The sequence below is a fragment of the Salvia hispanica genome, chromosome 3 (genome assembly GCF_023119035.1).
Source record: "Salvia hispanica cultivar TCC Black 2014 chromosome 3, UniMelb_Shisp_WGS_1.0, whole genome shotgun sequence".
NCBI lineage: Eukaryota > Viridiplantae > Streptophyta > Magnoliopsida > Lamiales > Lamiaceae > Salvia > Salvia hispanica.
In genome coordinates, this window is record NC_062967.1 from 14537913 (window position 1) to 14553077 (window position 15165).

General features: G+C 35.5%; 1 protein-coding gene across 1 annotated transcript; it reads left to right on the forward strand.

Moving 5' to 3' along the window:
• The first annotated feature begins 11922 nt into the window (after nt 1–11922).
• LOC125209353 (serpin-ZX-like) lies at nt 11923–13115 on the forward strand. Its single transcript, XM_048108953.1, has 2 exons — nt 11923–12315; nt 12393–13115. Exons 1-2 carry the CDS (start codon nt 11923–11925, stop codon nt 13113–13115), a joined length of 1116 nt encoding a protein of 371 aa, XP_047964910.1.
• Nucleotides 13116–15165: the final 2050 nt, after the last annotated feature.

Sequence of the window (15165 nt, forward strand, 5' to 3'; positions counted from 1 at the left end):
TTAAAAATTCTACTACAAAAGATTTCTGTTGGGGGGAAAACATGATCACTCATCTAATTAGAAAGCAAAAATTGCTGGGCAATATCGGTGATACATACCGAATAAGAGAACTCATCCCAAAACACTAGTCTATTAGGTGAGAGAGTTCATTTAGTCTATATACCCCACACTAGTTGTTCTCACAATCGATGTGTGAATTGAGTCCGTAACATTCGACCTTCCTTTAAAGGCCAACGTCCTCGTTGGTCACGGCTGGTTCTTTGCCAGGCCACCACTCCGAGTTCCTCGTTGGTCACGGCCACGTTGGTCACGGCGGATTCTTTGTCAGGCCACCACTCCGAGTCGGCCCCAAACGCACTCGTTGGTCACGGCGAGTTCATTGCCCGGCCACCACTCCGAGCCGTTTGGGCTCTCAATGAAAGCACCAATTGATACAGACTAAACAGGAGAACTCAGCCCAAAAGACTAGCCTGTTAGGTGAGAGAGCTCATTTAGTCTATATACCCCACACCAATTGTTCTCACAACCGATATGAGAATTGAGTCCGTAACACAATGTCCAATACAATGTAAAAAAGGTTGGATTCTCACATAAGCTTAGAAACTCTATTTATACTTATAACTCACATTATTTCCTCTCACACGACATTATGCACTGACAATTAATTCATAAACCTTTGTTGCCATAAGTTTTGTTCTATAGGATTGAATAAAGTCAAAATTGGTCATGAACATATGCCCATTTTATAATTTTGGTTATAGATTTTATCTTTTAAATTTTTACATCCTGAACATTTCAACTCGGATCACAATCAATCATACATTAATTGTTTCGTCTATATTTAACGGTCAACGTCGGCGCCGTTCAATAGTCATTTTTTCTCTGTTCCACTAATGTAAATTTTTTATAATTAGCAATCCTTGATCCTTAATAGTCATTTTTTTCTCTGTTCCACGAATTTGTAAATTTAGTTAGCAATTAGCATTATTACACCATTTAATGAGTAGTTGTCTAACAAAATTTTGGAGTAAACACCATATTTGGTGTTATTCTATTGAAAAATCCAAAAATAGATTTGAGTTTAGTGTATGGTTGGAGAAATTATCCACACCAAAAATGAGTTTTGGTGTACGGTTGGAGATGGTCTAAGATGATGACAACTTATCTAAAATTTATGTAGATTTTAGTGTAAAAGCTCTTATAATAATTTAAATTATCGAAAACAAAGCCCATGTGGATCTTTTTTTTGCGTCCGCCCCAGCCGGGTGTGCAAGTGTAGCAGTGCAAAAACGGGATTTATGGAGGGGATGAGATGGATAGACTATTAAGGAGGTGGTGAAAGGGGATGGGTTGAGGAAAAGAATTAAAGAGTTTGGTGAGAAGATGAGAATGAAGATTGCATAGAGCGGTGGATGATGATGAAGCGTTACTTAATTAAATACTAAATACATCTCATTCAACTAAGAAGTCACGGGTTCAAGTCACCATTAGAGTCAACCATTACTCTTTTAAAGAGACGGAAAAAATCATATCATGCTTCCAACATTAACATGCTTGTTGATGAAACTACGTGGCACAGTCCTCACTCTAAATGCTATGGATATGGAGTAGTAATCAATCATTGCCCTTTCATACTTCACTTTTGTAAAGCAAATTTTGTAGTTCGCTGAAGGATCCAAATCATTATGCAAATTAAACATGTTTATTACACGGTTCAACTTATAAAACAAAAACAAGATAAGCAATAAATGCACCATTTTGAGACTACAACAGTAGAACAATTTCTTTGAGTTTTTTTAAATATGTGATGTCCTCCTCATCAACCCAAGGCGACTTGATGGAAGCACAATCTAGGCGGATCGACTAGGTTTGATAAATTGGACAATAAAAACGTAGCAATCAAAGAACCAAATTTTGCTCACTTCTCACCAGTCTGACTCGATGCATCGAAGCTAAATGACCCCTCGTTTTCTCTCTTTCTGTTTCACTTTTATTTATAAATCACAAATTCCAAATCTTCTGAATTTTTTCTATATCGCCTCTTTCTTCTAAGCCCATTCTCTTTTTCTTGGTATGAAATAGATCAAGTGAGTATTTCATTCAATATAATGCCATGTAGTTTGGATGCCTTTAATATTGTGCCGTTTGGATTGTTGTTTGATCGTGCCACGTAATTTACTCCGTTTGTCATATCAGTACTAAAATCTTGAATGGTTGCAAAATTAGTATTTAATAAATAATTCGATAATTTACATGCTAATTTCTTTTTAAGTTTAGTGTGCAAAATCAATATTTGACAAAAGATTATGCATTTACATACGAATACATGTCACATAAGCTTGCTTAAAATACCATGTGGTTAATTTCCTTTTAACTTAATTGGTCACATAATTTTGCTAGAAATACCATATAGATAATTAACAAATAATCAGTAGGAAACAAAATGAAATGGAAACATAGAAAATATGTACAGTAACTAAAAATATTCCAATGCAGTAAAAAAAGCGACTGTGATTAAATGGGAGTGTGGAGACACCAATATAATACTCCCTTCATAGAAATAGGTCATTTGGGTTTGACACGAGTTTTAACATGTAAATGGTAAAATAAGAAAGAAGAATAATAAGTAGTTGAAATTGTGTAATGGATGGTGGGCCATAAATGATAAAGTAAAAAAGGAGAAAAATATTTCCATAAATGGTTATGGACTATTTATGAGACTGGATAAAAAAAGAAATAATGGCTTATTTCTATGTGATTGAAGGAGTAATAAAATAAAACTGAAACAAATAAATAAAAACAAACGTAAAAAGCCCAAGAAGCCCAAGAGCTAGGCATTCGAAGGAGGAGTTGGAAGACGAGGTGAGGAAGGAGGGTTCGTTCCGAACGGAGATGATTCATGGTTGAGATGGTTGAAATGGAGATCAGAGCCGATGCGAGCGGGAGCTACGGGACGCCGGTTGCGAAAACAGTGAGGTGTATTCAAGAATCAATGTTGGTTCAACCACTACGCTGCATTGATGGATCAAGAATCGGACAAAGGCGATGTTAGATCCATTACCGCTCTCCTCGTTACCAAATTATGACTCCAACTTCTTCAAGTAATCTGTTTTGGTAAGGCAAGCTTGCTGTTTCATAGATATAATGTGCATGTAGTAGTAGCTTGACTTATGAAGAATGAATCAATAAATAGCCCAGAATCAAAGGACAAAGATCTCCTCGACTCCCTGATCAAACACGTGGATTTTCATGTCTTTTAAATAAATAATACATACTTTTATGTCAATTTTTAAAAAGGTTTGAAAAATTAACGTGGTCATATTCAAATCTTTGTGTGACATATCAATGTATCAAATTAAAAATCCTCTTTTATTTAGTCAACACTATTACACAATCGTCCGGAAAAATGCGTTGCCGGTGTCCTTGGTGAATGCATGTGTATATATGATAAAGGGGCTTAAGCCCTTATCTTGTTTATATTTAAAAAAAAAAATTCTTTTACAATGATGACAAGCTTTGCTAAATTTAGTGTAAAATCTCCGTTAATAATCTAAATTATCAACACAGGCGGACTTAATAGAAGCCCAATCTAGGAGGATCGGCTAAGTTCGAAAGGCTGGAAAATAAAGAAGTAGCAATCGAAGAACAAAATTTTGCTCACTTTCTCACCACCCCGACTTGATACGTCGAACCTAAATGACCTCTAGTTTTCTCTCTTATTTTTTCAATTTTATTCATAAATCACAAATTTCAAATTATCTCATTTTTTTTCTATAGGGATATTAACATCTAATAACATGAAATTTTTAAAAAGTTGAGTTTTTCCCACGAACTTTAAAATTGGCAAATAATATCACGAACTTTACCCCGAGTTTGTTTTCTCCCACAAATGAAAAAATTCTCACAAATAATATAAGGATACTGATTTTTTTTCGTTATTTCTCGACAACAATTTTGAGAGCTTCAAGTTTTTCAACCTTTGAAGATAGTTTTTCTTGAAGCACACCCTCCAAAATTGTTCTTCAATCTATTAAAATAACATGAATTTTTTCATTCGTGAGAAAAAACAAACCCGAGGTAAAGTTCGTGATATTATTTGCCTATTATAAAATTTGTGGGTAAAATCCAACTTTTTAAAAGTTTTATGATATTAGATGCAAATATCCCTTTTCTATATTATCTCTTCTTTCAAGCCCATTCTCTTTTTCTTGGTATAAATCAGATCAAGTGATAGTATTTCATTAGTATAATGCGATTACTCACTCCGTCCACGATTAATAGTCACATTTCTAAATGGCGCGGGTTTTAGAAAATGTTAAGAAAAGTGGGTGGAAGAAAGTTAGTGGAATACGAGTCCTACTTGTATATATTAGTTTTAAATGATATGTGAGTGGAATGAGTTAGTGGAATTGCGGGGTCTCTTTACTATTTATGGTAATTATGAACCGGGACTCTTATTCGTGGACGGACCAAAATAGAAAATCAGGACTCTTATTCGTGGACGGAGGGAGTATTAGTTTGGATGCCTTTAATGTAGTTCATTTAGATTACTGTTCAATTGTGTCACGTAATTTAGTTAGGTTGTCGTGTTAGTACTGAAATCTTGAATGATTGAAAATTCATATTTAATGAATAATTCGATAATTTACATGCTAGTTTTTTTTTTTTTTTTTTTTTTTTTATGTCGGTATGCAAAATCAGAATTTAGCAGAAGATTATCCATTTAAATACAAATAGGCGAAAGAATCAAATAAATTAATCAAGAGTATAATATGTTATGCATTTCTTTTAATATTGTTGTATCTTCAAGTTACAATTATAAATATTGACGGGTTTATTGATTAATAAATAAAAAGGCTATCTAAAGGAGTAAAATATTAATTTTTCTTTACATAATTCTGGCTATTAAACTCATAAACATTTGAGCCTTTTTTGCAGTTTTTTAAGGAAATTAAATGAAATTGGAAGGAAATTTGGAGTCCGGTGTAGAGTGGCAGAGTCTGCAACGGCGAGGAAGGATATACATAGAGAGAGAGGGAGACGCTGTCCTTTTAGCTTGCGGAAGAAGTCGAATTTTCTGGCAATTGTTTTTCCTCTCACTCATTTCGTTCCGCCATGGATCGTCTGCCCTAGGTGATTCCTCTCTTCCTTTCGTCGGTTTGCTTTAGCAATTCTCCACATTTTTCTACTTTCAATGTTACAATTTCCGTCAAAGTATTGGTCTGCATTTGCTTGCTTATTCTCTATCTGCATCTATATAACTTGAATGAGTGTATATCGTGGTTTCGTTCTGCTCTTCATGATCGGCGATTTCTATGATTTTAATTTGATCAAATTGATGATTGTCTCAATTTAACTATAGGTTATTGCTTCTCTGTTGTTGTCGAATTGATCAATGTTTCTCAAAATTGGCCGCATTCTGTTGCTGGTAGGCCTGCTTATTTGGCCGGTTCCGGTTCTAACCGGACCGGTTGACCGGATAACCGGTTTTAAATTTTCATAAATTCAAGAATCGGAACCGGAACCGGAACCGATCGGTTCCGGTTTAGAACCGGCCGGTTAAAAACCGGTCGATTCCGGTTCCGAACCGGAACCGATGTGTAATTTTAATCCAAATTTATTTATAATTTTAAATAGTTCAATACTAAAAAAATAATAATCCAACATCTAGAATTATAACAAATAATACCTAAAATTTAAAATAAATACACAAAATACAAACCAACAATACAATAATATTCATATATGGATAAGAGTGATGTCAAGTGTAGTAGGTCGGGTCGACTAGTTTATGTTAGCAATTTTTTACTAATACAAAAATAGGAGTTCTAAACTTTAGCAATTTTTTTAAAAAAATGAGTTTTAAAATTGAATTTCATTTTCCCTTTTTTGGCTAAACATAGTATTCATTGGAATTTCCAATTCTAATTGATATTGTTGTGACTATTTGGTTTATAGGGAACACTTAATAAATTATTCACAAATATGTTAAAATCATATGTTGAATTGTTACATAAATTTGTAATAAATATCATATGAAATGCTATTGTATTTGTATAAGTTATTTTTAAAACTAAAAACAAACTTATGATGTTCTACTCATTGTAGTTAGTTCATAAAAAATGGATTAGGGAAATAATTGTAGATTCAAAGTATCACAGATTAAACATTTAAATCTAAAAATCACTCAATGTTCAAACTATTTTACTTTAATTCAAAATTAATTCAATAAATTAGATTTTTTAGTATATTAAATTATAAAAAAATAAAATTGAATTATAATCCGGGCAATTCCGCCTGTTCAATTCATTATGAATCAAGGTACGCTTCCGCTCTACAGTTTATGCTCCTTCTCCGTCGTTCTCGGTTAATCATCATAGAGAGCTTTATGTAATTGTTCATTCAATTATTCTAACAAGTGGTATCAGAGCCACTCTATTGATGATTCTCTGAGAATCGGAGAAAGGAAAATTAAGGTTTATTTTTCTGTTCGTTTGGAAATAAAGAATCAATTATGTGGATATTAGGGTTTTATTCATAAAAAGCCGCCGGTTAAATTAATTGTTTATATATTTCTAATACTTTGGTTTTGATCAAATATGAATTCACGCGAATTCAAAACTGATGTGTAGTAGATGATTAGATATAATATGGGTTCTGTGCGGTTTGTTTATTGTTTGAATTGATAATTCATTGCTACGGAAAATTATTTGATTTGATTTAAGGTTGTTTGAATATGTAGAATTACATGTTCGTCGATAAGCTTAGCCATTAATATTGAAAATCTCGGTTTTGCTTTTGTGGGGTTGTGGAATATTAATTTTTTGTTCCGTCGACCTTAGAGGATTAGGAATTACATGTATAGGGACCTTTTTTTTTGGTTGATGATTGAGAATTCGTTGAGAATTTGTTTATGTGATGGTTAATTAAATTCTTGAATTAGCGTATTCCGCGGTTTGGCTGTTGCTGTAAACCTGCATATATTTGGTTTTGTTCTTGCTTATTTTATGAATTTGTTTTGGCTATTTTGATGTTGTTGTTTTTTTGTTGTTATGTTCGTTGGTTACGTTCTTGGAAACATTAAAATTTGGATTTTGTCGATTTTAGTGAAAATTGGATTTGGAAAAATTATATGGAATCCCATTAGGAGTCAGCAATTTGCGATTTGCTGGGGAGCTATAGGGTTGGCCGTCAGGATTCAGCGACTTGCTGAGTTCGCGAGGTGCGCGAACCCAGTGACTCGTTGGCTAGCCACTGTATTCCGGAAAATTATCAACGACTTGCTTGCAAGCGTTTGTATTCAGTTTTAAAATTTTAAATTCAATAATTTTGGTGCATCTCATGTTCCTTTTATTGATGTGTGTATTTTAATGCGGATATTAGTCGGCCCAAAGGAAGATTAATATTTGGCACGAAATACACACATATCTTTAGTGATAAATACGTGACAATTATTCGTGTAAGTAGTGTGATGCCCAAAGGTGGACACTATTTGACATGATTTTATTGTCAGTGGTTGATCACTATATAGGTTGCCACTTGCAAGTTCACATTACTGTCTAAAGACTTGATATGGATGTTGTGCTCGGAACCTCGTAATGTTTTACTAATGTTCAAAGTGGATTAGTCGAAGCAAGACGTTGCAAAAGTAACCTCTCTTGTCTAGACTTCTTTATTGCGAATATTAGGACGGTGATGTGTGTGTATTTTTAATGCGGATATTAGTCGGCCCCATTATTTGGCACGAGATACATACATATCTGTGGTGATAAATGGGTGACAATTATCCAGTTTTTGTGTAAGTAATTGTGATGCCCAAAGGTGGACATTACTTGACATGATCTTATTGTCAGTGTTTGATCACTACATAGAGGTTACCACTTACAAGTTCATATTACTGTCCAAAGACTTGGTATGAATGTTGTGTCGGTACCTCGAGATGTTACCATTTTATTTGAATTTTATGATGTGAGCATGACAATTTATTTGGTTTTGTTCTCTATTCAATTATGATGTCTACTTCTGTAGTTTCTTCCAACATGAACAATATACCAGTGTTGAATGGGTCAAATTTTAAGGATCGCAAAGATTATATTTTGATTGCTCTGGGTTGCATGGATCTGGATTACGCGCTAAGGATTGAGCAACATACTTCTCCTACGGACGATAGTACTTCTTATCAAAGGAGAAACTACGAGAAGTAGGGATACTCGAATCGTGTAAGTCTACTGATCATTAGGTGTAGCATCCCAAAAGCCTTTCGAGGCGCTGCAGCTAAGTATATCACTAAGCCAGTGAATACCTTGCCGAAATTAAGGAACGTTATATAAGGGCAAGGGCAATATAAGGGAGCACATTATGCAAATGTCTCACGTTGCTTCACTAAAGCTTGAATTTTAAAGACTTGTGTGCATTTGGTGTTGCACATCTGGTCAGTATCTCAAGAAATAAAGTAAAAGGGCATTAAGAGAGTGTATTGAGAATGCTACTATGGATAAAGGTTCATCACAAAAGAAAAACATAAAGATAATGATAGTTGTTTCTTTTGTGGTAAACATGAATATAAAAAGAAGAATTGTAAATATCACGCATGGTGTGCAAAGGAAGTTACAATTCTTGTTTTAGTATGTTCTAAAGTTAATTTGGATTTAGTATCTAATGATATTTAGTGGGTAGGTTCTGGTGCTACTACTCACATAAGGTTATCATGCAAGGTTGTCTGAGCTACTGAAAGTCAATTGATGGTGAAAGATACATCTATGTGGGACATGACAAATCGGTGGAAGTAGAGACTATTGTGCATTGTAGATTGTTATTAAAGACTGGAATTATTCTGTCTTTGAAGGATACTTTATTGTACTGTCTTTTAGACAAAATTTGGTTTCTATTTCTGCTTTGGACAAATTTGGTTTCTCTAGTTCATTCAAAAATAGTAAAGTTCTTCCTTCAAATAATTCTAGTATTGTGGGCACTGTTTCCTTAATTGCATATAACAATCTTTGTATGCTCAATTATGTTACTTCATATTCAGAAGCTTTACATGTTGAATCAAAAGGGACTAAGCAAATTAAATAATTAGAATTTGGTTAATTTATGACACAAGTGTTTTGGTTATATCTCAAAATAAAAGATTGTGAGACTTGTGTCATATGTTGTATTGAATACACTTATCTTTTCAGAACTTGATTTGTGTGTTTAATGTATCGAAGGAAAGCAGACCAAACTTAAGAAATTAGGTGCCAATAGAGCTATACATTTTAGAATTGATATATACGGACATTTGTGGTTCATTCACTTCGGTTTCTTGGAATGATCAACAATATTTTATATCATTCACAAATGAATATTCTTGTTTTGGGCACCTACATTTAATCTATTAAAAGTCTGAGGCTTTAGACAAGTTCAAAATATTCAGGGCTGATGTTGAGCTCCAACTCAACAAAGGCATTAAGAAAGTCAAATCTGACCGTGGTGGCAAATACTACGACAGAAATGACTGCTCAGGTGAACAATGTCAAAGACATTTTGCCTTCTATTTGGAAGAGTGTGGGATCGTCCTTTTGTACACCATGTCGGGATCGCCTAGCATGAGTGGTGTAGCTAAAAGACGAAATAAAACTCTTAAAGATATGTGAAGGAGTATGATTTATCATTCTTCCTTGTCGCATTCGCTTTAGGGAGAGGCATTAAAGACTGTAGCATATATTCTCACTTTGGTCTTCCAGAAAAATTTAGAGGGTTATAAATTTTATGATCCCACAAAATGAACTAATTTTTGGGACGAGAAATATAGTATTCCTTGAGGATGTTGAGTTTGGGGGGAAAAATGTGTTAAGAAACATTACTTTTGAGGAGGAGTCTGTATAGACACCTACTACTGCTTCTGACAATGATCAGGTATCAATTACTATCATTGAAGAAGAAGCATATTAAGAACCTCAAGATGATATTGTTGTAAACATTCAATCTCATGTGGATGATATCATTTAAAGTCAATCTCAACAACCTCAATTAAGACTCTCGTCAATGGTACCACAAATTTTATGAAGTAGTTCTTTCATTTGGATTCAGAAAGAATGCTATTGATGGTTGTGTGTATCACAAGTTCAGTGGGAGCAAATGCATCTTCTTTTGTATTTGGAATTGAAAGAAATAACTTTCGATAAGGATATGTTGCACTAACACCAAGAATTTTCTCTCGAAGAAATTTGATATGAAAGATCTTGGGGAAGCCTCTTTTGTATTTGGAATCGAACGAAATAATTTTCGATTGTCACAGAAGGGATATAATGAAAAGGTGCCTAAATTATTTGAGATGCATAATTGCAAGTAAAGAAATACCTTTATGACTAAAGGAGACAAACCTAGTCTCATTCAGTGCCCTAAGATAAATCTTGAGATTTAGAAAATGCAGAAGGTTCCATATGCTTCGGTGATTGGGAGCCTAATGTGTGCTCAAGTGTGTATTAGACCCAATTTGGTTTTAATTGTTTATATGTTGGGCAGATATTTCAATAACCCGATATGGATCATTAGGAAGCAGCAAAACGGGTTATGAGATATTTATAGAGAACTAAGCATTACATGCTCGCATACAGAAAATCAGATCATTTGGAGAGATCTTTAGGCATTTTGATTCTGATTTTGTTAGATGCCAATACAGTAAAGGATCCATTTTAGGTTACGTGTGTCTGTTGGCTGTAGAGCCATTTCGTGGAGAAGTGTTGAGCAAACACTTGTAGCTACTTCTGCCATGACAACAGAATTCGTAACTTGTTTTGGGGCATCTAGTTAATGAATATGACTGTGAAATTTTGTCACTAGGCTGCATATTGTAAGGTATTGAAAGACCACTTAAGTTATGTTGTGACAATAACTCTGCAGTATTATATTCTAAAACAACAGGAGCTTCCTGGTTGTTAAATAAAGGGTTCGGAATGGACAACTACATATAGAGCACAAGGGATGGATTTGATGATTACAAATCCAATCATTAAAGGACTATCACTCAAGGTCTTTCACGGGCATGTAGCCCAAATGGGTGTTATGTTGTTTAAGGATACTTCCGTTTAGTGGGAGTAGTTTTGGTTATTGCTCTATATTGTGTTTTGAACTTGTAGTTATAAAACTCATGTTATTCTCTGCAGAAATAAAGTATTATGTTTTGTCCATTATTTTTGGTTTGATCTCAATTTGGGAGGACCAGTTGGAAATAGGCATGTATGATCACCTTGCATGAAATTTTCATGCTACACTCCATAATTGATCTGTTGTTGATTATATTTGCATATGTGATTACTGATGGGTTTAATCATGAAAAAATATGGTGACTGCCCCTTTAGTCCTATGTCGATATGGTTGATAATAAGATTGTTCGGAAATACACTATGTGATAGCACTTTTGAGCGCTCATTCGGTTTGTACACATTTATTTGGTGTCATGTGTTGCCCAAGTGGGAGATTGTTAGAAATTTGGGCTTCCACATGACTAATTTAAAGTGAATGGTTATCTTTCAGTTGTCCAATTAAAGTGATCCAATAAAGATTAAAGTTTGGGCTAAAGTGTATTTAATTGTTATGGAAATAAGTGTAGATACCATAAAGTGATTTTTTATTTGATGAGGGACCGAATAGAAAATAAAGGGGTTTATATTTAATATAAATATAAGCTAGGGTTATGGTCCCCAGACGTCAGAAGAACATTCGATATCTCTGTATTCTCTCGGCAGACTATTGCAAAGAATGTCTCTGATCGTTTGGAAGATCCATAGCCGCTGCAAAGCAATTCCGCCGTTCAATTCATTATGAATCAAGGTACGCTTCCGCTCTACAGTTTATCTCCTTCTCTGTTGTTCTCGGTTAATCATCATAGAGAGCTTTATGTAATTGTTCATTCAATTATTCTAACAGGTGAAGCCATCAATGTCGCTCAAAATTGGCTTGAGGCGGATGGCGGCATTATCTCTCAACAAACAAACGCCATCGGTGGAGATAGCCAGAGACGATTACCTCTCTATTGCGAAGCACGTGATCGCCGCCGACGACAACCAAACCAAAAACGTTGTCGTTTCACCGGTCTCCATCCACACCGCGCTATGTCAGCTCGCCTTCGCGTCGAGCGGCTCCATATGCGCCCAACTCCTAACGTATCTCCAATCAGAGCGCGTGGAGCACCTCGAGCCCTTCTACAAGCACCTTCTCTTCAAGATTCTCGCCAATGGCAGCCACCTCGGTGGGCCCCACTTGTCGATCAAGGGCGGCGTCTGGCCCGATTGGGGCCACACGCTCAACCCCGCCTTTCAAAACAGTGTCCTGGTAGTTCTCACTTTCAAAATAACTGTCCATTGTATTTATTGAAAATTGTGACTTATGCTATACTATTATATTGGAAGTGCCACGTGCCAAGAATGGTCTTCGCAGACGCAGTTTGTTTCAAAGGAACATGGAGTGAAGAATTCGACGCAAGCCTAACAAGAAATGCTGGGTTTCACCTCTTAAACGGCACCGCAATTTTCGCCCCCTTCATGACCAGCCAGTACAGGCAGCGCATTGGCACGTTCGACGGCTTCAAAGTGTTGAAGCTACCTTACGTTGCGGGCGTCGACAAGCGAAGATTCTCCATGTACATCTACCTTCCGGATGCCAAAGACGGGTTGCCATATTTGATTGAGAGAATCTGCTGCGAGCTCGGGTTTGTAGACAGCCATCTCCCTCACGAGGAGGCAATGGTTCTTGATGAATTCCGCATACCCAAGTTTAAGATAGGTTTCGAGTTGGAGGCTTCTACGGTGTTGAAGGAGATGGGAGTGGTGGATCTTTTTGAGGGCGGTATGGCTGAGATTGTGGACGAATGTTTGGTTGGCGAGGTACTGCTTAGGGCGCTTGTGGTGGTGGACGAGGTGGGCACCGAGGCTGAGGGAGAGACAGTGTCTGCGGGCATAGGTTTGGCCTGTGCGGTGATGGATAAGAGGCCGGGGCTGAGATTCGTGGCGAACCATCCTTTCGTCTTCACCATTAGAGAGGATATGAGTAGGGTAGTACTCTTCATTGGTCAGTTGCTTGATCCTCTTGCTGAAGCATCATTTGGTATCTTTCGAAACCCAGATAGGATTTAGTGAAGTTTTAATTCCTTTTCTACTAAAATTAGTATATATGAATGTCCATTCTGCATAAGACAAATGTTTACCATGTCTAAAGTTACTACGTAGTAATGGTTATGGTTAGTAATGCTTGGGGGGTTTCTTTTCAAAGTCAAGGCCGAGATCAAAGTTCTCCTTGATCTCACACGTAAAATTTCATCTCATTCTAGTTGATAAAAATATACAACTACCTACTTTTACTATCACTTTTTAGTTTTTACAATATGAGAACTTGACATGGTCAAATTAAAATACTATCAAACATTCCGTATCACTGAACTTGAGAAAAATTAAGAAATTTATGGGAAAATACGTAAATGCTACTCTTAAGTCATTAATACTCCCAACGTTATTGCGGTTACATTTAAATTCTGCAATTGTATATTAAGATTAGGGATGTCAATCGGGCCAGTCAATCGGGTTTCGGGCCGGCCCTACTCGGGTTGCGGGTCAATCGGGTGCGGCAGGCTAATCGGGTTGTGAATTCTTTCGGGTTATACCAGTTTAACCCTAACCCTAAAAGTTCGGGTTTTGGGCTAGCCCAGCGGGCTAATCGGGTTGCTACCGATAAGATTAACAAGCGATCAATCCAACAAATAATGATAAAAATTAATTATATTCATAAAATGTAAAATATTTAATTATGATAAATTTGAGATATATACTCAAACTCAATAAAAAAAAAACATGATCAAATACTAATATTTGAGATATATCGTGAAATTTTAATGCATATTTTAGAAATTTAAATAATTTTTTTAAGTGAATTTGAAGTTTTTTATTTATTTATAATTATTATATTAATAAATATTCAATATATAATTTGTATATTTAATATAAAATTGAAAGTTATTTTTTTAGTTATCTATATTATAAAATTAATCAATGAAGTGTCAAGTTAGGAGTAAAAAATAGAATAATAGAAATTTTATTGGTTTTTCGGGCCAGGCCATCGGGTTTTCGGGTTTGGCCCTAACGGGCCGCGGGTTAATCGGGTGCGGGCTAATCGGGTTTTAATTTTATCGGGCTAGAAATTTCACCCTATAAATTTGGCGGGTTATTTGGGCCAGCCCACGGGTTGCGGGCTACATTGACATCCCTCAAGATAACCATATTATACCAAGTCGCCCCTCAAAATTCCCTAGTTTCCAATTATGTCCTGAAATATAGATTTGTGCCAGATTCATATAAATAATGTTCCAAGTCCTAAACTTTCATTCAAAAGAAAATCAAATTAGTTTTTAAGGTATACTTGTCCTAACACGTAGTTTAATATTCATAATGATGGTACACATTTCACTAGCTAGCCAACCCTGAAAAATCCATCCTCATTAGAGTGTCTCCAACAGGGGAGCCGCGGCTCGTGGCTCGCGTGTGGCTCTGTCGCGGTTCCCTATTACGAGAGCCATGCAGGGCCGCAGGGGGGAGGGGGGCGTCCATGGGAGAGCCATGACTGCGGCTCCCTATTGTGGCGGCCGAGAACCGTGACTCACCCATTTTCAATTTTTTTTTTTAATATTTTCAAAAAAAAATTATAAAAACCTCATTCCATACATTTTTACATCACACACATTTTATACCACTCTACAATTTTTATAATCACAAAATGCAAAGTGGAGAATATTTGGTTTTAATATTTTTTTCTTAAATTATGCATTTTTTTATAATTATTATAATTCGATAATTTTTATTCTAGTTAAATTAAAATATATAAAATATGAAAAAAAAATTAATTTGGAGACTTGGGCTTGTCCACTGTTAGGATAGACAAGTATTTTTGTGGCATGACCAAGTTTCTTGGCCTTGGCCAAGTTTTGTGACTTGGGCAGGGCCATGAGCTTAATTAGTGCAGATACCCTTAGTAGCCCGACCACCATTCTTTCTTTCTTGTTGTCGTACTCTATTTTTATATAAAGAGGATTAATAATAATTCTTTTTGTATTCTTATGATAACTTGAACTCTCGACGTAATAAAAACAAGAAACGTTTATCAAAAGTTCACAACTAAGTGTGTCTTTTCTTCTTT

Coding starts and splice junctions, on each gene's coding strand:
- LOC125209353 (XM_048108953.1), top strand. CDS start 11,923: ATGTCGCTCAAAATTGGCTTGAGGCGGATGGCGGCATTATCTCTCAAC. Junction 12,316..12,392: donor CCTTTCAAAACAGTGTCCTG/GTAGTTCTCACT, acceptor TTATATTGGAAG/TGCCACGTGCCAAGAATGGT.